We start from the raw sequence: 24,180 nt of genomic DNA on the forward strand, positions 1-24,180 counted from the left end.
CTGTGACACTTATGCTTGGTGTGCCCTGCAGCCCTCCCAGCTGCTGACCCAAGGAAAGCAGCAGCTCCCAGCCAAACACTCCGCTCTTCCCAGCAAGTCTGCCACCATCTCCCCTCCTTTGCCTCTCCTCACACAGCGACTTCCCTCTGCAAGGGGGCTTGCTGTCTTTCTGCCAGGTGAAGGGATTCTGCTGACAGCTGGAAAATCTCCTAATGAAACCTAGTGAGCGCCCTGGGCACAAAAGAAGTGTGGCACCACGGGCATGAAGGACTGAAGGCTGTCAGGGGAGCTGTGCGCATCTGCAGCCTGCAAACCTGTCCAGCACATCCTGTGTTTGCAGAGAAGCGGCGTTGCCTCCTCTCTCTCACCAAGGCATGCGCTCCTTGCTCTGCATCATGCTTTGCTTCCAGTTTGCCCTGGGCCCCAGGGTCTCAGATGCCTGTCGGCACAAGTGACGAGCGACAGGGCTGAGGGAGAGGATGGGCACAGGCAAACAACATCAAATGGGAGGAATGAACCCCCACTGCAGGGATGCTTTTTGCTCTAACACAGCATCTGAGATAGACATCCTGGTAATGCGTTAGAAGTTCCCCTGGAGCCTGGATTGCCTGTGGCTTTAATCAGTATGCTAATAAAGACTTGATGGCTGTGTTATGGGTATGGTACACAGACAGTGGAGGGAGGGAAAGAGGGAAACGGTGCCTTGGTTTTCCTCCCCAAGGACTTCACCCTAATGGAGAGATTTAGCATCACCCTGTTGTATTTCTGCTGTACTTCAGACACACTCCTTTCCCTTTGTTTCACTTCAGGATGGCAGCCTTAGCCACCCCACCCACACTCATCCTGCCTTTTTGGCTCACTGTTGGTTAAGAAAGGTTATTTCAAGCATTAATCAATCTTCTGAGTCCCTGGGAGATGAACCAATAAAGGAGAAGGTGATTCTCAGCAGCTTCCTTTCTCCCCCAGCCCCCTTTCCAAACAGTTTATTTTTAATTGGTACTGGATTATTTTCTGCAACCGTTACTAAGGAAACCTCTGTTACTATAGCAACTGTGTATGTTAAGTCAGCAGCCTTATATCTATTAAAATGCAGTATATACACACACGCTATGTGTGGCGGGGTTGCTCAATATCAACACACACACACAGAGCGAGGAGCGTGGGTACGCGCAGACCGGAGCTGCCGAGATGCAAGCATCCCTCCCAGTGTTCTTCCCACATCGCAGCACCTCCGGGAGATGAAAATGAGGAGTATTTTTAAGGCACGGAGTATTTTTAAGATCAGTGTTTGGGGCAACACACCTGTACCTCACACGTGACAGATGTACTTCACTGGAGGGGTGAGAATTTGCTCCCAGACCACAATCACGGCGATTCTCCCTGCGTACAAACAGCATGGACCCTGGAGGCCATTCAGTGGCTCTTGCATGGCGGGGGGTGAGGGTGATGAGGAAGAAATCTTATTAGTTCAGGCAAAAATGAGATCTTAAATTCCACATGTGCGCCCCAGCACTCCTAGCCCTCCTTGGCAGTCACTACAGCAAGTGTTCAGGAATTTGCCCACACATGCACAGAGCCCTCCAAATCTTGATGAGATTATTGTTTCTACTGCCGCTACCAGTCAGGGCAACAGGCCCTGGCAGGGAATTACAGGTCTTCCCTTTCCTAGACTGCAGGCGCTTGCACAGGTTCGTAACACCATGTACGAAGTTTCATCTAGATTAGAGGTATCGGTGGTACATAATGACAACCCTGCCAATGCACTTCTCATCTAACATGACTTATTTTCCTAACAGAGGCACACCATGGAAGATCCAAGTGCAGGTTTTGTTTCACTCCCACAGAATTAGAGAGGACATTCTCAGTCTTTTCCAATTTATGAACAGCAAATGCTTCCCCATCCAGTCGATGGGCTCCTGCATAGTAAATGTACACGTACCTCTTCTTTGTTACCTTTTGCAGATCCCACAGAAATAATTCACGGCTTTTAAAGATTGCAGGTTGAAAATCACTGAGTTGGAAACGCTGTGGCTCACAGGTTACGTTGGGGCAGCTTCACCTCTGAGCTGCAGACTGGTTTGCTTGCTCATGCCAGGCAGAGATCCTCTGCCCACAGTCTGGTTAAGGAAGACTTTGTGGGGCTGCTCACACTTTTGCCCTCCCACTGGGATTACCATGAGCCACCATTCACAGATACACAAACTAATCTAAAAGATTCATTTTGCATTTAGGAAAAAAGATTCAAAAGGGAAAAAAACCCCTACAATAAGTCCTGAAGTTAGTAGTCCAGGGTGATGGTACAATACAAAGCCAGGGAGTACACCTCTTTCCATTGTGGTGATGTCTACTCTAGCGCAAAGCTGGTCTCACCATGCCTGGTGCAGCTTGCCAGGTCATGTTTAAAGATGCCTCCCATGACATGGAAATTATCGTAGCAGCTGGTGCATGAGTGACATTGCAAGAAGACTGACAACTCAGGCACTGAGCCAGCCAAACCTCAGTCTCCTGACACAGAGGAAACTCCCTTTCCTGGCTTGGGGATTTGCCCGGGCAAAGAGCCAGGAAAGGGCTTGGCCTTAAATGCTGAGTTGATCCAGTCCACCCCAGGGGCTGGGTTTCGGTGTGCCAGGGCAGGGCTGCTCCAGCACTCTGTCAAGCAGTGGTGGCAGCGGGTGCAGCAATGTGAACAGGCAAGACTACGTGGCGTTTTCTGTGGTGTTGTCAAGAGGCTGATGTTCTTCTCTTAACAGCCTCCTGAACATCTGCTCAGTGAGGGAAACAGGTGCATGTGTCTAGGTGAAGTAATCATGCATTTCATCTGCAAACTGTAATCCTGTTGCCACAATGTCTCCTGGCTCCCTGGAGGGTGCCAGTAAAGAGGATATCATACCTTGATGTACTATAATTGGCCCTACATACGCTATTAAGGCTTTCAGTTTACACTGGCAACAAGTCATGGTTACAACTTCCATTTATTCTTAAGCCAGCCTGGTCTCCCAGCCCCTGTGAAGTCATGCAGCCTGTGTGAAGAACATGTGCATGTGCTGAACTCTGCTGTGGTGCCTGAGCAGGGCTCAGAAGCGACAGAAGCCATCAGCTCTCTGATGGCACGGAGAGGCTTTCTCATACCACTGAGGACATCCTGCCACATCTGCTGGAGGTGCTCCAGAAGGTTTAACGGGTCATGACTTGTGATGGAGCCCAGCCAGTACTTGGGGGACCCTTTTGGGGTGGAAGAGGCTGGAAGAGACACCAGGTGTCTATGGCAAGCCCATGAAGTGTCTAGTAAGACACTTCACTTCACAGACCACCTTCCAGGATCACGGTCCCTCTGCACTAATTGCCAGGCTGGGGAAAATGTCCCCACTCATTTGCAGGGACACACATTGTCTCAGGATACAGCCTCTGGTCCTCAAAAGTTGTACCTCTGGGCTGGGGGGACTGGTTTGACACACCTTACAACTACAGCAGGCTACGACATGGCGAAGTGCTTTACACACTGATATATCTGATATATGATACATGATATGGCAGGGGTTTTTCCACACACCATCAAGCAGCCAATCAGTCTCCTCAAGCTGGGCATGTGATAAGCACAGTTATACAAATATTTGTGAGGAAGGGAAAGCAAGCATCAGAGGAGGAGGACAGAGGCAGCAAAGTGATTCACAGCTTTTCTGCTGACTTGCTGCTGTGGTGAAGCCACTTGGCTCCCTCCCCTCTGTTTGCTAATCATCAAGCAGGGGGTTACAACACTTACCTTTACTAAAGCACTTTGCAATCTGTACCTAAAAATGCTGTGATAAAAAGATGCTCTGTCTTGGACTCCTTACATCATCTTCCCTTGTAGGCAGCAACAACATACAACAGGATTTCACTTCCCACCGGGGGAGCCTCTGTTACCAAGTCCTGGGAGTGGTGATGTTTAAATGCAGCTGAGGACACCCTCCCCTCAAAAAAGCCCCCCACAAAACCCAGTGTGCTGCCCTGCCGCAAAGGAGGAGGTGGCTGCCGGCCAGGGAAGGAGCCAGCTCTGCATGAGCCAGTGGCTACAGTGCAGAAGGGGTGGGCAGGAGGACAGTCACCACCAGCCCACAGAGTCCCCAGGGAGCCCTGTCACCACGGCTGTTGTGTCCCACTTTGGAGGCTGCTGCCCTCTGGGGAGAGCTCCTACGGAAGACACTCTTGCCTGGAGAGAACTGATGAAGCATCGCAAAAAGTTTTTCTAGGGAATGTCCTACTTTTAAAAGCCTCCACTAAGACTTCACTGTGCTGAAAGGTGTGTGTGAAGCAGAAATGGGGCCAACCAACCCGAACCCAGACATGGTTTAACACCAGACACAAGGTTTAGCAGGGCAATCAGGAGAGACTCATTTCCAGGAGCATGGCCACAAGGTGCCTCTTCGTGTGAAGAAGTGATAGCACAAGAGGAAATGGTCTCAAGTTGTGCCTGGGGAGGTTTAGATTTGGATATTAGGAAAAAAATTTTCATGGAAAGTGTTGTCAGGCATTGGAACAGGCTGCCCAGGGAAGTGGTGGAGTCACCATCCCTGGAGATGTTTAAAAGGCATTTAGATGAGGTTCTTAGGGACATGGTTTAGTGCCAAAGTCAGGTTATGGTTGGACTCGATGATCCTGAGGGTCTCTTCCAACCGAAATTGTTCTGTGATTCTATGAGCCCATTCCTGCCTGGCCCCTTCAGCATACAACCCTGAAGGGCAGGCACTCCTGGCACAAACACAGCCAATCCCTCAGCCTGCAGTCACCACCAAAAGGTGCCTCACCATTTCCCTCACTAGGGCCCAAAATGCAATTGATGCCCAAATTCCTCCTGGGGGACGCTTGCCTGGGATTTGGGAGACCCGTGTGCAGGTCACTGCCCTGCCACAGGCTGAGACACGCACTAACGCTCAGACCTCCTGCCTTCCCCAGAGCAGGGCTGAAGAGCCTCCTCTGCCTCCACACACACTGCAAGGACACCCGCGTTAATGACCGTGGAGAACTGGGGCAATGCGAGTCAAGCAAACACACGCCAGCCTCCTGACTCAGCGTGGGGAGGGGTGGGTGAGGTTTGCGAGGTTAGCTGAAAGCAAGTCAGTGTTCAAAAGGGAAAGATGTGCAAGCCCTTTCAGAGAAGAGGCATCAGAGGAAAGGCATTCACAGAAGGGAGGAAGATGAGATGTTCTTAGGAGGACCTTGCTCATTAGGCTTAACCATGGCATAGAAATCATCAAAATAAAGACAAAGACTTCCAGTGCTGGGGCAGCCTCCCTGGAGATGGCAGGAACATGGCAGCACAGCTCCTAACTCCTGTTATTTTCTTTTAACAGAACACAATTCCTCCTGAAACTGGATTAACGAGGTTGCAAATTGCATTAGCCAACATGGGAGGCTGCTGGTGCAACAAGAGCAGGAGAAAGGGAAATAGTATTAGACTTTCCCTGCCATTATTACTGCCATTATTAACTTGTCACTTTACTGTAGTGTTCCTATAACAATGAATTATTGCCTGCAAACAGGCTGACATGATTGAATTACTGGGAGAGCAGCTCTATGGGAAGGAGAGACAATGTTAACCCTTTCCTGAGGAAGGCTCAGCTGCTGCCCCCTCCCAAGAGGGCAGACAAAAGAGCCAAAGATTTGACTTTCAACACCAGCCTGATGTCTTGACCTTCAGCAGTGCTGGTTTCAGAGCAATACCAAAAGTTTCTATGGTCCCCATACTGCTGAGGTCCTAGTTGCAGGCTGCTCTGGGACGGACATGCAAACAAAAGCAGAATACATGTCTGTCTGCAGCAGCGATAGAGATGAACAGCTTGAGCTTTCCCATCTTTGCAGGTCTTCCTGCAACTTCTGTAGCCTACTAATTTTGTAAAACTAAATCCTCACTTTTCATATTCCTTCTCTCTGGTATAGGTAACACAGGTGCCTGAACAAGCCACCAAACTGAATGACTACTAGTCTAGATGGATGTGGGTCACCTTCTTTTCCCCCTCCCCCCTCGCAGGCACAGTACCGTCTGTTTGCAATGAGACAGGCTGTTAATCCCAGTCTGCTCTCTCAAAATCAGCAACATGACACTTCTCTTCCAAATTTACTGTTCTTTGTGTGAATGTTGCAAACAGTGCTTCCTGCAGCATGGACCGGTGAGTGCTCCCAGCCCCAGGAGCAAGACTAGGAGCTGGCTGTGACCCACCTCCTCCTGAGGACAGAAGGAGGCCAGGAATAAACCACCAAGTGACCCCCCCTTTCAATACGCTCAGCAAGTTGCCACAAAGTCCACTGCCCATCAGACACAGATGTTCCTCAGCCTCAAAGCCTGCTGCAGCAAGACGAGCTGGGTACTTAAATAGCTGCGCACATCCCTGTTGACCATCATCCTTTCAAAGAGCCACAGCCCAAAATTCAGCCCCAAGCACGGGCACGTGCCCTGAAGCACACTGTACCACTGCAGCTCGGGGAAGCATGGCTCGTGCCCTCAAAATGCTACCACAGGGTGCTGTGGCAAAGCAGAATCTCTCCTCAAACCCTGTAGTGGACCCAGCTGCTCCATTGTGCCCCTGTCAGCTTCAACCTCGCAGAAGGTGAGCACCACATCAGCCAAACGTACTGACAAGCTCCCTAGAAGCAGCACCGTCAGCCTGTTGACCTACCAAACACATAGGCAGCGGGTCAAGTCCATTGCTGCACACCTTGTGCTGTGGCACAAAGACTGCAGGTGGTGACAAGGACATCTGCTCAGCTACGGGACAGCGTGGGATTACCAGCCATGCCATGTCGGAGTCTGCGGAGCAGGTAACTAATCAGCAGGTAACTAAGTGGGGCCTTGGGGAAGCATACATATGTGACCCAGAAAGTCTCCCTGAAGCCCAGAAGCCATACATCCGCTGGCATATACGGAAAAGGCGCTGTGGTGTGTAGCTGCAGGGATGGAGAAAGCTGGAAAGCCCACAGCCTCCAAGGTCTCGCCACGGATAAGCCAGAGACCACCAGCTGGGACATATGGCAGGCCTGGTAAAAGTCAGAGCTTCCCTAAGGAAGAGAAACCGTGTCTCTCTGAAGGACAGCAAGAAACAAATACACCCCCAAGCAAAACACCCCACAAACCTAAAACCAGAAACCTTCCTGCCAAACACTAAATGAATGAATGTAAAAAGTTCTGCAGGAGAAAGAGGAGGGGAGGGAAGAATAAAAGATTCCCAGCTTGAGTTGTGCCTGCTGCCAGAAAACAATACATGGCTCACTGATCACCTGTAAATTAAAATATGGAGATACGATCACTGGAAGATAAATTCAGTACCAAACTTCAGCCACGGAGGATAAAGAAATAAAAAAATAACATACCAAGACATTTAATCAACCCCTCGTCAGAATGATTTCAAACAAAAGAGCACTACATCAATTACAAAAAAAAGTAATTAAATGTACCTGAAGAGCAAGTTAGAACACATATGGCAGCACCACACACAAACTCCCATCTCATTCTGGAGGCTGGCCATCAATAGCTAAATTTCCAGAAAGACACCTGAGAAGTTTGTGTAGGTGCATGTTAGAGTACCACTGCACCCTGTAGCGCAGGGCTGGCTTTGGCAGGCCCTGCATTTGACTCAGAGGCTACTGTTGAAAAACTGGCTGCTATGCAGAGATGAGATGCTGAGGGTGGTATGAAATGTCATTTTCCTGCTGTCCTCAGTGCAAGCTTCCCAGACAGACTTCAGGCAGGATCATGATGTCTTTGGGACGGTGCCTGTGCTAGCACTGCGAGCCCCAGGTTGTCAGTGCTGCTCTCTGTGCAAAGATGAAGTCCCCTGAGGAGGACCCAGCTGAATCCATCCAAGAGCTCACTCGCTCCCCTCACCTTTAACTATTCTTTCCACTGGGTTAATTTTCTGCAGGTTTAGTAAACTGAGCTGGCTCACAGCAGGACTGATGCTGGCACAAGGAACGGGACAGGACACCACGAAGCCAGCAGCACACGTCAGGGATGAGGACCATCACCTCCCCTTTGTGCAGCCAAGTGCTGGATCAGCTCCACTTGCACCCTAAGTGCTCACAATGCTGCTGCGTCCATAAATTAACTGGAGGATTTGTCTGCTGTGTGGAAGAACAACCAAGTGAAATGAGCCATCTGTTGTTTCTCAATAAATTGTCTTCTCAGACTTCTTACGGCCTAAGGAAGTATTACAGCAGGATGGGAAACAGATCCATCACTATCTGTACTCCCTGGTTCTCTATTAAACGGGACAGGGAAAACCGTAGGAATGTTCTTTAACAGCATCCTAAATTCCTATTTAAGCAAGTAAGATGGCACTGGGAGCCAACTTTTATGCATGTATGTTAAGATAAAAACTCTGAGCCATAGGTTCTGCGTGTCAAGAGTCTGCCATTTTGCATAAAGAAACAGATCACAGGTTCAATGGACCCAGGATTTAGTCTTTGACCTGTGCCAGAACAGGTAGAAACCCCAAAATAACCAGCCCTTTATGAATTAAAGTTCTGAAAAAGCATTCAGATAAAAATCACCCTCATTTATTCTGCTGACACGGAGGTATTAATTTCACAAGGTAAAACTGCCACGGGAAGAAATGGTTGCCTTGTATTTTACTGAAGTTACATGGGAATTGCTGCACCACCTGGCTATGCAGATCACTGTTGCACTGAAAAGCAAAGCCATTGTGTCCAGACAGCAGAAGACAACCCCAGACCATCAGGCAAATCAATGCTCCTGAAGGCCAGAGGCAGGAGATTCACAGTGCTTGGGGCTGGGCCATCTCTCTGCCTGGCTGTTCAGCACTGTTCTTCTCAAAACAGGACACAGCCTGTCTGTGCAAAGGACTGATGGGGAATATGTAGTTTCTCATCTGAGGAGAAGCATCCCACACAATGCAGAAGCTAGAAAAATGGTACAAGTCCCATACACATGGATAGACAATCAGAGCTGCCGCTCAGGCATAGAGAGAGGGACACCTGGGTTGGGTACCACTCACTGGAGGGCTGAGAACACAGCAAGAGAAAAATCGTGCTGCTGCAGCACTGAGCCTGCTGGCCCTGGGGCCACTCACCTTGTGGAGACCAGCAGGGCAGCAGAGGGGCTGGGGCTCCATGAACAGACCAGGGAAGGAGAACAGTGGTCAACATCTGTCTGGAAACCTGTTCATCACCAGCGCTCCCTCTCCCTCAAGGGCTGCCCAGGCTGACCTGTGCTTTTGAAAACTTCAAGGACATAAAGAATGCACACAGCTTTACAGACGGACAATGTCTAAGTGCTCTTCACTGCAAAGTATTTCAGTCCACGGAGAGCAAACAGGGAATCGATGAGAAGCTAAAGTGTGTAGAGAGAAGATGTGCAAGACAACATCAAAGAAACTGCATGTGCACAGACTGCAAACAGGCTGACACCGTGGTTCTGTATATTCATGCTGCAAATGGGAGTGGAAAACCGCTCAGGAGATATCAAAGTGAGGAGCAGAGGGTGCTTTGAAATTGAAGTGAAAAAATTACTCCTAAAAAAGTAATCATGAAGAGAGTTTACCTGAACAGAGCAGCATATTCTGCACACAGCCCAGGTCTCCTGGCATTGTCAGTCTTGTTCAGGGGCTGAAGATCACTAGTGCCCATGGCAAGAACAATAGGCACACACAGAACAGGCTGAGGGTCCCACCACATGCAAGGATGCAATCCCACCTCCTTCACCCTCGTGAAATGCATCTGAGATGCTTCACACATTTAAAATCCAGCTTCTCAGGTTATACCCTTGTGTGCATTTTGCAGGCTAAAGCCCCAAGGGAAGTCCTGGACATAACTGACTGCAGCCAGCTCAACACGCTTGGCTCTGACAGAAACATTTCATGGGCAAACGTGCAGAGGAGCCAAGTATCACTGCTCCCAGATGGGAAACCAAAGGCAAGACGAGGTGAAAGGCAGCTCAGACCCTGCAAGGCCAGTGTCAGCATCCTTAGCACGGGGTCAGAATGCTTTGGTGCATCCAGCACAAGTTCCCTGCCCTGCTGCTCCTGCTGATGGGCTCATTTCCACACGGCAATATTTTCGTGGGATCAAGATGGAATCTGCTCTGGTTGCTTTGCCTCTACAGACACCGATGTAACTTCACGCCCACATGTGATCTGCATTGGGCCAGATTTGACCAGCTGAGAGATGTGGTGGAGCACCTCTCTGATGCCCCTGAATGCGAAACCACAGCCAGCTTGACAAGGTCAGACAGCAAGTGCCCTGCTAGGAGAGGGGCAGGGAGAGCATCCTCATGTGGATGCACACCCACAGGTAAAAAGCCTTGGGGAGACCTTACTGCAGCCTTTCAGTACTTAAAAGGAGCCTGTAAGAAAGATGGGGACAGAAGTTTTAGCAGGGCTGTTGCCACAGGGCAAGGGGTAATGGTTTTAAACTAAAAAAGGATAGAATTGGGCTAGACATGAGGAAGGAATTTTTTACAATGAGGGTGGTAAAATGCTGGCACAGGTTGCCCAGAGAGGTGGTAGATGCCCCATCCCTGGAGACATTCCAGGCCAGGCTGGATGGGGCTCTGAGCAACCTGATCCAGTTGAAGATGTCCCTGGTCATTACAGTGGGGTTGGACTAAATGACCTTTGAAGGTCCCTTCCAACCCAAAATATTCTAGGAGTCTATGATTCCATGAAAGTCGTCCTCAAATCTGTATTTATATGGCGGTGCCTGAACACTAGAGAGTATGCTACACAACACAGCAGCAGCAAGAAGAGGAGGCTCTTGGGTGTGTGTGACAGTGATGGTACATGGAGAAGATGGTGGACAGGGATGCTGGGAACAGAGTGTGATGCCTAAGTGCGGAAAAAACACACCTCAGGGTGTATCCTGGGTTAAATAACTGTGCCAAGGAGGTGGCAGCAAGTCTAAGTGGGGAAGCTGTCCCAGGGGACCTGACAAGTGTGGGGACAGAGCTCCCTAGGGCAAATGTGCAGGGTTAGGAGACTATCATGGATATGAGGTAGAAGAAGCAAACCCACCTGTGCCACCTGGAAAAGAAAAAGGGCCACAGCTGGGTTGTTAATGCAGGTCTATGCAAGGGGACAGCCCTTGGTCACATAACACCAAACCCCTTCATTTTGTTTCTTCAGTGTGCTGGAAGCCAATGGGAAAGAGCAGCAGCTCTGAGGCAGAACAGCAGATCTGAGCCCACCAGGAAGGGAAAGCAGGAAGCTCCTGAGCACCCAGGGGAGAAAAGACTGCTCTGCGCCGCAGTTGTGGCTACTGCTGAATAGGCTCCTGTCTCTCCTGAGCACTCCTTGAACTCCTTCATTGCTCAAGCAGGAGTACAACTCTGCCAGATGGAGCAGACGGCTGTAAAGCAGGCAAGCAGTGCTATTCTACAGAGCAAAAGCACTCTAGGATCAAGCACGCAGTAAACTTGAATTTCCAGACTTCACTTCTGTAAGGGAGTTTCCAGGTCATTAGCTTTCCTTGTTTAACTTTATTGCTGGCTGCTGCCTGCAGCAAAAAGTGTCAGGTTTTCAAGCAGGCACTTTGTGGCCCTTGAAGACACTTGTTAGAGCCTCCATTCAAAAGTCTGGGAGAGGTCAGTACCCTACTGGACACCCACGGTAGAAAAGACACCTTTTGAATCCATCCATGAGAGGATTCCTCACACACAGACATTACTAAGAAATGAGATGGAAGAAAGGCACTAACAGTAATATCTGATTTTCATTTGCTGGGGGAAAGCCTCTCCTTATACTCTGCAAGCGTCTTGGCAATTGTTTGAAAATCAGTCCTCCTTTCCGGACATTAAGCATGCCATAAAGCAGCCTGTTTTTCCAATTCTCCTCTGCCTCATCCCCTCCTCATCCTCCCAGAGTCCCCAGCCTGTGCGGTTACAACCATCTCCAAGTCTTCAGAGGGAAGGACAAGCGGGACACTGAGCAGCCTCTTTGTGGCTGCCAGGAATGGGCTTGGACCAAGAGGTAAGGGTCCTCAGCTCTCTGCTCTCAGTTCCTCTGGCCACTGCTACCCCAACACCATCAGGTTGCCGTCACTGGTGGTTTCTTGTGGGCCAGGAGAGAGGCAGAGTGCTCTGCACCCACCCTGCTACCAAAATAAGGTTCAGGGATAAACCTCCCACTTCTCCAAGGCCAGCTGAGGAGCCTCCATCCTCCCCCTCCATGATGGTTTCAACTTGACAGCTCCTAAAAGACCAAACTTTACAAAGCAGTCCCTGGAGAGCCCCGGAAGCTAATTAATGATCTAATGAAGAGCTTGACTGCCTTGTTTGCTCGACGGCTCCCAGGTCAATCAATCTGCTGTAGCCCAGCTTGCAAAAAAGCAGCAAGGAGGCCAGCACTCTGGTGTCTGCTCTGTTATCATCCCCCGCCACATCTCTCCTCCCACATTCATTACTGTCAAAAACCCAGCAGCAAGAGGGCAGATTTATAGAGGCTACTGCAGCTTCTCCCCATGTGCCTGATCCAAGATTAGTCACAAAGGCACTGGCCAAGGGACAACGCGAGGATGGAGTGGTGGAAGAGCGCAGAGGCACGGGGAGGTGGGTACCATACAGCTTGGGATGGGCAGCTCTGTGCCCGAGTACGAAAGGGGTGAGCGGGTGCTCAGAAGGCTTTGCCACAAACTCCTGTTTGTGTGGCCGCTCTGCTTTTTCACCCCACTGTTGCTAGAAAAACTCCCCAGTGCTCAGACCCCAGGCCCTCTCAAAGCTCTGCTGAATCACCCCCAGCTTGTGCTGCAGGGGAAAGATAAGTGCTGTAATGCACTTGAGGACAAAGGCAATTTAATACACCAGCACAAATCTGCTCAAGCCTCCTTGCCAAGAGTCCTATCCAGACGTCCCAGCCCGCTCAGATCGCAGCAGTGTCCCATCATGCCGCCAGAGACTGTCTGCTGCCCTTGTCTGAGCCCTGCAGACCGCACAGACATGCTGCTCCCAGACAGCACCTCCTGTCTCAGCCGCTCCATCCCTGAAAATCTGGCAGGGAGAAGCAAGATCCAAGGAGGAGCTGGGAACAGAGCCTGCCTGGCAGCCCTTGGGTCTCCCTCTGACCCAGATGCATCCATCTACCACCTTCCTCCCTCAGCTGGACCCAGGGCCTGGGCACTGTTCCCCCTCCATGCTGCATGAGGAAGGGGACAGAGAGCAGTGAGGGGGTACTGCTCAGCCAGCATCCTCACACTGAAAGCTTAGCCTGAATCCAAATGCCCTCAGGGTCACCTGGGTTCAAAAAGAACTGCCTGCACCTCTGTGTCCCCTAAAGCCCACAATGAGCAAGCTCTAGGGAGTCACCACACCTGTCCTCTCCAAGGACAAGACACATCTGTCCTGACTGATCTCCTGCAGATCAGCTTAATAAAGCTTGCAGGGGCGTTCTCTTCTCCACCTTGGAAAGGGGCAAGCATACAAAGGGCAAGGCAATGGCTTCAGAAGGGAAAGGGGTGGTGAACTCTCAAAATAAAGGGGTGGTGAGCCCCCCCAGGGCAAGCTTCAGCTTTCAGGGATGAAAGAACCTGGGTTTCAAAGACAGGCCAGATACCACAGCAGAAGGGGAGCCCCAAACACAAGGATGCGGGTGGGAAGAAATCTCCACCCCTGCACTTGGGGCTCGCTCCAAGCTCAGCCCGCACTCCTGTGCATCGTTTCCTGCCAGCTTTGGCTTCGGAGAAGCAGCTGGCATGGACCGATCCATGCTTTTATTGTTCCTCCCCCTTTGCTGCAACATGAGCTCACCAAGAAATAACACACAGCTCGAGAGATGAAAGCAAAAAAAGAGAGCACTGCATTCTAAGGACACAAAAGGGTCACAGGTGATCTAGCCACTCCCTAGTCTGGTCCACAATCCTTCCCGACAGACCCTCAGCATCAGCCTGGATTTCTGCTCCAGCCTGCAGAAGTTAAAACCCAGCACTCACCCCACAGCAGCGCAGGTCCCTCTCCCTGCAAAGCGCACATGAGCTATACAGGGCAGTGTGCCCGTACCCGTGCACAACCCTCCTCCTGTGCAACCAGCACGTGCCAGCTTGTGCAACAGCGAGAAGCAGGCCATGAAACAGAAATACCGGAGCTTGAGATCTGCTGCTGAATTTTCATGCACCACCAAGTCAAGAACACCATGCCCTCGCGATACCTAAATTCTCTGTAAGCTCTCACACGTGTACAGCCAGCATCCTTCACAGGGCTCTTTCTCACGCTGCCAGTCCTTATAATGGTTTTGTGCCCACGAGGCCAGGAATGTCACACTGAGAGGCCAAATCTGGCTCTGGATGCCATGCGGGGCACTTCTGCCATCCCACCTAGAGACCCTTATGTTAGAGCTGGGCTAATGCTGCTGCTGCCTGCTTTATTCACTTCTTCCTGCAGAAACTATGTGTTTCGTTTCTCAAATACTGCTCATTTCTTCCCAGGAGTAGGAAAGCACTGGAGTGTTTCAGGCTGCTAGTGTTTCCTCAGCATTACTTGTTGGCCACGAGATAGCCGTAGGTCAAATTACAAGATGTTTCAAAAAGATGGACCCAATTTGAAATCACTTTACCTCCGCAACCATGAATCGTCCATATGTGAAACTCTTGCCACTTGAAAGGGTGGGGTTACGATTAGGGTTACTAAAACTGGGTAACTCATTAAACCGTTCGTAAATTCTTGTGCAACTGTAACATGCTGCCATCAAGAAATATACTGCTTTGAAATTGGGTCCATCTTTTTGAAACACCCTGTGCTTTGCAGCCACATTAATACGTGCAATTCAGAAGAAGCACCGCCACCCCTACAGTTACCACTCAGCACAGATGACAACACTGCCAGAGTGCCAAGGAGAGACAGCCTGAGCGCTGAAACGGCAAACTAACACACCAGGAGAAGCTCCAGCACCCTGTCCCTGGAGGATGTGGGATTTCACAAAGCAAAGAGATTAATGAAGCAATCAGGCAGCCGCTGTTTTACCTTTCTCACCTGAACCCACTTTAAAGGCTGGCAAATATCGATTGCCATGTCTGCACCTGGAACCTGTCAAATGGAAAGGTCACTATGATAAACAGGGAGCAGGAGTTTAAGAGGAAATGAGAATCCCAGCATTAACTTACAATCTGGAAGCACACGCTGGCTCAGTTTGCCAAAAGACCTCCAGACAAGCCTTCTTTACAGTGTCCTTTAGTGGATCGGTAGTGGAGACAGTTCACCCCACACTCACTGGCATACGGGTCAAGGCAGGAATACATGACTAGTAGCAAGGCAAAGAAGAAAACCAGGACTAAGACATCCAAGAGCAGCCTGAAACTATCTCAGACTAATGTGACTATAGAGACACAAAATTAGACTGACAGAGCTCTCAGGTGTTCAGTCATTCAGGGGTACTGAACGACTCCTTTTGAAGAAGCCCTGGATATTAATCTGAAAACCAGTATCTGCTTCATCAGCACAGGTCTGACTGTGGGGGTGCTAGGATGTTCATTCAGAGGTGACCAAGGACGTCACCTCCCACATCATCCTGGATCCCCTCTGGACATTATCCAGCCAAAGACCCAGCAATGACATGACATGACTCTACCCTCTGCAGCCTGGAAAACCAGAGAGAAACACAGCAGTCGCTGGTACAACTTCTGGCATTACATTCTTGGAGAACATCAACCACCCGCTCTCAAGAAGATGCCTGGGATGAGGAAACAAAACACAATGAGCAAAACTGTGGTGCTGGGGATGCTCCAAGGAGCCTCCCTCTTCTCCTTCATACCCTTGTGGGCCATAAAACCACGAACATTGTGCAAGGCTCATTGGACTGACAGCTAAGATTTGTGTAGTCACAGTTTGTCATGCAGCAGGGAGACAGGGAGAGGCAAAAACCACGGAGACAGAGATGACTTGTTCTGTTAAGGCATCGCTTGATGGTTACTGCTTCAGTAAAAAAGAACCAGTTGTCAGAGCATGGTTTAAGCATCCTTTAGACATCCTTCTGGCCACCCTGAGTGGGGACACAGAGGCTCTCTTCTGGAAGTTGTTATCAAGGATTTCTGTTTCTCTCTCTGTCTCACACACATGCTTTGCACAGAGATGTGCCATGAAGAAGCATATTACTACAGGGACCATATCCAGTCAATGCTGTTTCCTAGGGAAATAAGCTAAGATGATGAACATCACCAAACTGACCTTGTGAGCAGTAAAACATGTATTACAAGGCAGGATAATCACGATAAATGGAGAAGATTAACCTGGAGATGAGGGCAAGGAGAGAGGTAGGGAGGGAAGGAGGAAGGGAGGGAGGGAAGGAGGAAAGAAAGAGGATAGGGAGCTCATGAGCCACCTGCAGCTCACAGCATCTCCTGACTTTTCCAAAGACATGCTAAGGGTTGGGGAAGGTGGAGGAGACTATGAACAGGGCCACTGAGGGGAAAAACACAAAGCCCAAGCCATAAGACAGACCCTGGCAAGGAGTCCCTCTGCCCAGGAACACAAAAGGAGGACTGATTATGCTGCAAGGACCTGACCCAAGACTAAAGATGCCGCCAGAAGAGTGAGAGATGCAGTTAGTTACTAGACAAGAGTTCCAGCACCTCACCTATGGTGCGTGTGCTCTTGCAGGCTTTGGTAGGAGCACCCCTCTCTTTGATCCTGTTTGCCCCATCCTTCTCCTCTCTTCCCCAGGTTTAGTCTGCTGTGATGAATGGAGGTGGCAACCTGAAAGCCACCTCTATCTCACAGAAACAACTCAGAGACTGAACTGAGCCTCCCAGAAGGAAACCCCATGAACAGCACATGAGGAGCAAAGAAAAGACTCAGTTCCCCAGAGGTGCACAAGGGAGCTCCAAGATATCCATGGCCAAAGAACTGTGTAGTTCCACCTGCACCATGCATAAGTGTGAGATGTCAGTCACAGCCAGAGAAGTGGTCCTTGCTCTGGGGAGGCCACTGCAGCACTGCTACGTACCCCGTCCCCACAATGCACACCTCAGCCCCTCTCACGCACTCTCAGCACTCACCTGGCCGCAGGACTCTGATTTCCAGCAGGTTGGAGGCCCTGTCTGCCAGCCGCGTCCAGCTGCTGTTGTAGTTCTTCCTCCAGAGCTCAGCTACGCACTGGTACTTGCCAGCTTCTGTGTCGCTCGCCCTGCTGATGCTCAGGCGCACGTTGTTGCTGGACTCGGCCTTCTCAATGGCGGTGCGGGTCCGGAAACCGGCGTACCTGTCACCCCACTGGACCCCGCCGTCACGTGTGAAGGTGACCAGGTCATGAAACTCAGTGCTGCCCGCTGGCTGGAAACGCCATGTCACCGACACTGGTACCCACGACGGGTAGTGGGGCTTGATGATGCACTGGAGGTCAAACGACTCATTGTAGGTCACCCCGGGGGTGCGGGAGATAGCTGTGACAGCAAAGCCGGCCTCTGTGGAAAGAGAGAAAAGGGCTTTGAGAGACACCTGCCTAATGAGGGCCCCGCTGTCAACATGCAAAAGCTAGAGTGTGGTCATCCAGTTTTGAGCCTGGAATAACCAGCCACTTTCGTTGTGTTAGTTCCTTGTTCGCAATTGCAAAGCAGCATGAACAGCAACTGCAAAACCACAATGAAGTGCCTGCATAGTGGTGACAGCCTGTGTGAGCACTGACTGCAGCAGTGGCAGCAGGATCACGCTCAACTTCTGCCCAGAGGAGTGAGATCCCCCGAGACCCAGCCCTGCACGCTGTCAAAGTCCTGCATGGAAACGCAGCAGCAAGGGAGCAGTCACAGGCAGAGCAGCTGCCCAGCGCCAGCCTGACCCCTCGCAGACCCCGTGAGTCACATACACCTCTTGGGCAGGGGGTCCCCACCCTGTATCCCACCCCAGGTCTGCGGCTGGTTGCTGCAGTTGAAGGAAAGACGAGGAAAGCAAGAAGTAGCAGCCTTCAACCATGCATGGGAGAGGTGGCAGTGGTTACGAAACCCCAGGATGGAGGAAACTAAAACAGAGAAGCTGGTTGCTGCTGTTCTTTCATACCGGATGGCTTTTGTTTTCCTCCAGATCACAACTCCAGGATGACTTATGCAGTTATTCTCACACATTCACCACTCTGCAAGCCAGTCAAAAGGATTGACTTGTCTACCTCCAGCATGTCGTTTGTTTAGGGGAGTTTAATACCAGCAGTCTACTAGTAATGTGAAGATAACATATTCCCACTTGACTGGCTTACATTTTGAGACAGAGTATTTCCATAGCTCACTTGTTCTGAACTGCAGAGCAAAAGATTTTCTTTTCTTCCAATCACTTCAGTGCATCCAGCAGACTTGGCAGGGACCTTGTTTTCTATCATCAGCATCCCAAGAAATGCTCCCTTCCCAGGAGGCCCCGCAGAGTGTCCGACGCTGGCTGGCAGCTTTCCTCCTCCCTGCAGCACTGGTGCCCAGCACAGCCATCGCCAGCCGGCGCCCAGTAGGAACAGAAACATCTTCTGGATCAGTAGAGAGCTTCAGCCCGCCACCAGCTTGAAGTTATAGTTTGAGAGACGAGCTGAGAGCTCACTGCAACCCAGAGAGCTGCTGTCGCAGGCCAGACTGGCCACAGCATGGACACCACCGTATCTGCATGCTGCAGCAAGTGCCTCTGCAGCCCCATGGCGTCACCGTGTCAGAGCTCTGGAATGTGTAATTACTGAGAAAACAGGTCAATCTTTGGGATTAAAGCCTCTTGCAGCATGTTCCGTGACTACCCAGGAGAGGAGACAGAAACCCAGGCTGTCTGCCCTGCAGGACTGCTGCATCATCCCCATGTGAACCCTTATCTTCATCCCCCGCAGCAGCCCTCCTGCCCCAGCAAGTGTTGTTACTGGGACCAGCTCAGAGCACTGCTGAGCCTAAGATGGCCCTCGAAAGTCAACTTCACTTCACCAAGACCATCTGACTTCCTAAAGTTTAACCTCCAGTGAGCCTGGGCAGCTTCATGAAGGGACTTCTCTTGACTACTGTGTGAATGCCAGGTGTGTTTCTCAGGTCCTCAGGCAACATACTCATGGCACTTAGGTTAACAGACAAAGGCCTTTCTTCCTTCAGGACTTGGCACAAAAGAAAAGAAGCCAGGCATAAAAGCGGGCAGATTTTCTGTAAGACCTCCCTACAAGAATACAGCAGCTCCCCTCTCACCCAGCTGGCACCCTGCTTCCCCAGCCAGCCAGGGACTAAGTCTCTGCCAGGCACCTGAGATCCTCAGAAGTCCAGGGACATCTGGTCTCATCTGACAGCACATCTCTCTTCTGGCTATTGCTTCTGAACCACCCTGTAGATAAGATTTATAGGTTTGAACATCATCTGTGCTGTTTCAGCTAAAGAGTTTCTTACCCTGGCAGACTGGCAAACGATTAGACTTTAACTTGAAATGTGAGTGTCACTAAATTTACTGCCTTTTTTTTTACTAGCAATTTTAGTAGTCATAAACCTCTCTTGTTCTTTCTTAGCACCTTCAATTTGAATTTCTCAGGACACTTCAAAAACATTACGCTGAACAAAAAAATATCAGAATCAGCAGCAACGAAACGATACTCAATATTTCCTTCACTAAATTTTCATGAGTTACTTCAGCTTTGCAGACAGGGAGAAGACCTAGGAATTTCTTAGGACTTTGCAGAACATGCTCAAGAGCTGGCAATTTCTCTGGACAAGGAGTGGAGGAGGGACCACCACCTTTCCACCGCATCTTCTTGAACTGCTGGGCAACTCTGAGCACCTTAAATTTTAACAGGAGTAAAAGTGATAAGGGGCAGAGCAAAGAGAAAGGCTGATAAGTGGACTTACAGCAGGCCAAAGGCTGCTGAACTCATAAGTAAGATACTATTGAAACCCCATGAGAATCTGCCTTTAGTCCTTTACAAACTAACGTCCCTATCTGCTTTTGGAAGCTATATAGAAAAGATTTCCAGCTCCGGACAGAACAGCCTCTGAAAGAAGGTCAAAAGTGAAGGTGAGAAAAGGAGGAAAAAAAGCAAGATTTTAATCTATGATACAACTTTGAAGGCTCGTCTCACACATCTTGCCAAAGCATAATACTGCAGGAAACCAAAAAAAAAAAAAAAAAAAAAAAAAAAGCCCACCCAAAATTCCTATCTTGACCTCGCAGTAGTGTTCCCCTATTGTTCGTAGCCTTGGCATTCTGCAAATCAGTGGGCTCATTGGAGCAGTCATCCCTTCTTCCATCTCCTGCAGAGTACTTTGGGAACTAGTCCAGGACTTAACACAGCAAGTCCTGAGTGGGACCAAAGTAATTCACGGTCCAGGCGAAATCCCTCATGCCCTACCCATCCGCTCCTAAACTGATGTGGTTTTGGGTGTGTTTGAAACGGAGGAGCTCTTTGGCTGAGTACCAGCTGCAATGATCCCATCTCCTAGTTCAGCTTGGTCATGGATGATGTTGTGGTTCTGGGCCAGCAGCTCAGTGCCTGACCCATGTCTCCTGCAGGCTTCTAATGCTGTCAGAGATGTTCCCCATTTCTGGTAGCTGGGCCAACAGACGTCCAGTGTTTTAGTCTCCTGGTCTGGCGAGTGGAGGTTAAGGTTTACCTGGGGCAGACAAGGAGGCTTCAATGCCCATGGGCTGTTGATGGAGCAACACCGTGGCCCTGACCATAGCCTGGCTCCACTGCTGGGGGGACATATCATGGGACTGGCAGCCTCTCTCCCTCCTAGGAAGGATGCTGAAAGCACTGTCCCTCTCCTCAGCCACCCCCCTTGCTTTCCTCCTGCCACAGCCACCCCTCAGACTTTGCCTCCACACACAATGGGGCATGCAGGTGTTTTGCATCAACCTACTGCAGGCAGACTGCCAGGTACCTCCATTTCGCCAGCAAGCAAGGGCAGGAGTGCCAAGAGCAGTCCCATTTACTCACAGGTGACCTCCTAGGGATGGCCAGGCACACTGGAAGCATGGCCCCGTGGCCCCTGTGCCTTGAGTACTCACCCAGAGAAGTGATGGACACCGGAGTGCCAGTGTGTCGCTCCCCAACCATCTGCCACTCCCCATCCATCGTCCGCGTCCACTCAGCCACCCGGCACTCATAGTGGCCCTCGTCTGCCTTGACGCTGTTGAAGATCTCCAGGGTGAAGGAGCCGGGCCGGACCTGCTCCACCTGGATGCCCCCATAGCTGCTGCGCTCGGCGTACGAGGGGCCTGGCTGCAGGGTCCCCTCCCGATCCAGACGCACAATTTCGCTGCGCCGGTTCAGCCTGTCCACCAGGTGCCAGGCCACAGAGAGGCGGCTTTGGGGCCCGACGCCTGAGCGCACGTTGCAGCCAAAGCGCAGGCTCTCCCCCTCCAAGACATTGCTGGCGTTGTTGATAATCTCCAAGGAGATGCTGGTCTCTAAGGAGAGAAATGCATACACACAGGGGAGATGATACACACTCGCCACTTTTTGGTCTGCAAGAAGGACGCTGCCGGCCAGAGAGGCTTTCTACCAGGTGCAGGAAACTGCCCACACATTTGGGTCCAGGCACGTCTTAACTTCATGCGTGACCACATCCAAAATCAGCTTGTGGGCAGCGAGCTGCTCCTGGTGACTTGCACACTCAAACCATGTGTCGGCCAAAGCTGGGAGAAATCTCTCTGCCTACGGCTCACGAGACTTTGCTGCATCTTCTGGTCGCAGGTCCAGGATGGGATCTCAGCAAAACTTGAGGCAATTTGTGTTGCTACAACATGCACTGCATGCAACCGGCTCTGCCAGAAAAAGCTTCCAGCTCCCTGGGCTTTTCAGTTCACGTCATCCTGATCACCATCTTGCCATGTCCGTTCCTACAATAACTTTTGGGAGAAGCTCCCCCAAACTCCCATTGCTAGTGACACTAGAGGTAGCTATCAATGCTTGGTAGCATCACAAAAAATGATATCCTGAGCTTCCCAGAGATGTAAGGCTTTACGGCTGTTTTTTCAGAGATACTCAGTGCTGGTTACTCTTCCTGTCTTCTGTCAGAGTTATGGACACTCAACAGCCTTGAAAAATCATCACATTTGTTCCTAGAGCTGGTGATTTATCAAATGGCAAGAACGGAATCTCTCTGAAGGATAGTTGTGCCTAGAAGTACTACATTTTAGAGATGTGTCCAGAGCAAGATTTTCTAGCTGATTTCGAAAAGTCAAACAAATGAGCCCAAATACTGGTAGGAGAAAATAGAATTTTTTTTGGAGAAATGAGGATGGAATAAAAAGCTAGAGGAAAGGGCTGCATTTCCCTAGAAACCTGAGAGACAGTAAACATCACATGAAATCCTCTTGCAGTTGCCCTCTGTTTGGCCAAAGCCCACTGCCAGGGTAGCCTGGCCAACATGTGCATGGTTCATCATGCCATGGCTACCTGAGTTTCAGAGAGCAAAATAAAGCATGAGTCAGTGAACTCGCTCCTTTCACCCCATTATTTCTGTGTTTGTGATGTTTGCCTGGCAAACACAAAAGGCATTCAGGCAAGCCTCTGGCAGGGTTGCTTTCACCAGGGTTGGCAGACACACAATGACCATGACAGACCTCTATTCTGAAGAGCAAACTGGGGCTAGAGGAGCACAGGAACCCAGGTTTCTCCCAGTACAGCTGTGTTGCAAGACAGCTGAACAACAGCCACTGAATGGCCTGCAGGAGCCTAGAAGCTCTTAGGATAAACCAGGGCCAACCTCGTCTCCCTGTTACACCTTCTGAGCACTTTAGAGCACACAGATGGCTGCAGAGCAAGGCAGAGAGAGAGGTGTGAGGAGCAAGTTGGAAGCTATCACACACACCTTCAGCTCAAAGGTCAAAACTGCCAGCTTGGGGCAATTACCAAGGTGGGGGCATGTTTACCCACCTACAGACCTGACACATATCCCTCCTCCTCTACCATCCCCTTCCCATTAAAAAAAGCCAAATCTTGCCAGTTGGGTTTTCAAGCATCCACAGCATGCAAACTCTTATCCTCCCTCTTCCCACCACTGAAGGTTGGGCACTTCACGGTGTCACCAGCTAGCTGCCCAGTAGAACAATGTCCCCAGAAGGGGATGGGCAAATCTCTACTTACTGAGCGGCAGGACAGTGATGGGGATGTTCTTTGGCCGCTTGCTCTCCTTGTCGATGAAGTCCCCTGTCACTGTCTTCTCCCGCTCGGTCACCCGGCAGTTGTACTTGCCGCTGTCCTCAAGGCGGAGGCGGTAGATCTTCAGCACAAAAACGTTGTCACTTTCTTTGGCTACCTTGAGCTGGCCCTGGGCCTCACGCTGGGCGAACTCGTTGTTGAGCACCGGCACGGCGTTGGGTCCCAGACTGGCGATGAGGGAGCTGTTGAAGGCCCAGGAGATGGAGAAGTAGCGGTCAGGGACATTCTGTGCCTCCAGAATGCAACGAAACTCCACCGGCTCACCCACAATATACGTCCGTTTCTCTGTTTCCAGCCGGACACTGAACTCCTTATCTAGGGAGAGACAGAACAACTCATGTCAGCATGGCAAAGCCCATTGGGACAGCCAGCACACCTCACGTCAGTAATTCACAAACTGATACTCCCTGCATGGCCAGCATCCCTCAGATCTGTGCATCCACAGGTTACAGGCTTGCTTTTGCTGTGAGAACCTGGATCCTCTGCGCTGCAGGACAGACAGTTTGCTGTCCAGCACACAAGAGCTTCAAGGCTTCCCCAGTCATGACCCTTTACTCCTGGGAGCAGCTCTTCTGCGACACCAGCATCCAGTGGCACTGCTGGATGCAAGCTGCAGCCTAGTCCTACTCACACCCCACACAGCCGGGGTTGAGAGGCAGGGTCTTTGGGGATATCACAGAGGAAGAAAGAGCTCAGTCAGGTCCTTAGATTCTTAGCAGGAACCTGTGGCATGGGCTGGGAAAATGATGTTGACTTGCAGATGGACCTCGTGCAATACAGAAATGCTTGTCAAAAGTTTTTGTTTTATTTTCTGCTGTCACTCTTATCTCCTCACTTACCAAAATTCTCATTCCTTGCACTAGCACGAAGTGCTTAAAATATGTATTTCATCTCATGCATCAGCCCCAGATTGCTGGTCATGTTAGGAGAAAGGGGCTGCCACCCAAGCCCCCTTGCTACCCCAGTGTCCCCTAGTTGCTATTTACTGACATCTGACCTGCCCGCAGGCAGCACTTGGACCCTCCTTCGCCTTGCTTCACCCTGTCAGGGACACACAGCAAAGGAGAGAGCCAAGCCCCAGCCACCTAACAAGGGACAGCCCCATTTTCCACCTCCT

The 24,180-nt window shown here is 50.5% G+C and overlaps 1 protein-coding gene across 2 annotated transcripts in view; it reads right to left on the reverse strand.

The window, feature by feature from the left end:
* IGSF3 (immunoglobulin superfamily member 3) overlaps window positions 1-24,180 on the reverse strand; it is a 104,835-nt gene that overhangs the window by 12,428 nt on the left and 68,227 nt on the right. Inside the window, exons 4-6 of one of the 2 annotated variants that reach the window (XM_065862701.2) lie at window positions 22,989-23,378; window positions 20,906-21,307; window positions 16,966-17,370 (exon numbers count right to left, since the gene is read on the reverse strand). In XM_065862701.2, coding sequence (XP_065718773.1) covers window positions 16,966-17,370; window positions 20,906-21,307; window positions 22,989-23,378 — 1,197 coding nt within the window. The remainder of the gene's footprint in view (window positions 1-16,965; window positions 17,371-20,905; window positions 21,308-22,988; window positions 23,379-24,180) is intronic. The other variant, XM_065862702.2, reaches the window with a different exon arrangement.

Source organism: Patagioenas fasciata, chromosome 1, assembly GCF_037038585.1.
Source record: "Patagioenas fasciata isolate bPatFas1 chromosome 1, bPatFas1.hap1, whole genome shotgun sequence".
Taxonomy (NCBI): Eukaryota; Metazoa; Chordata; class Aves; order Columbiformes; family Columbidae; genus Patagioenas; species Patagioenas fasciata.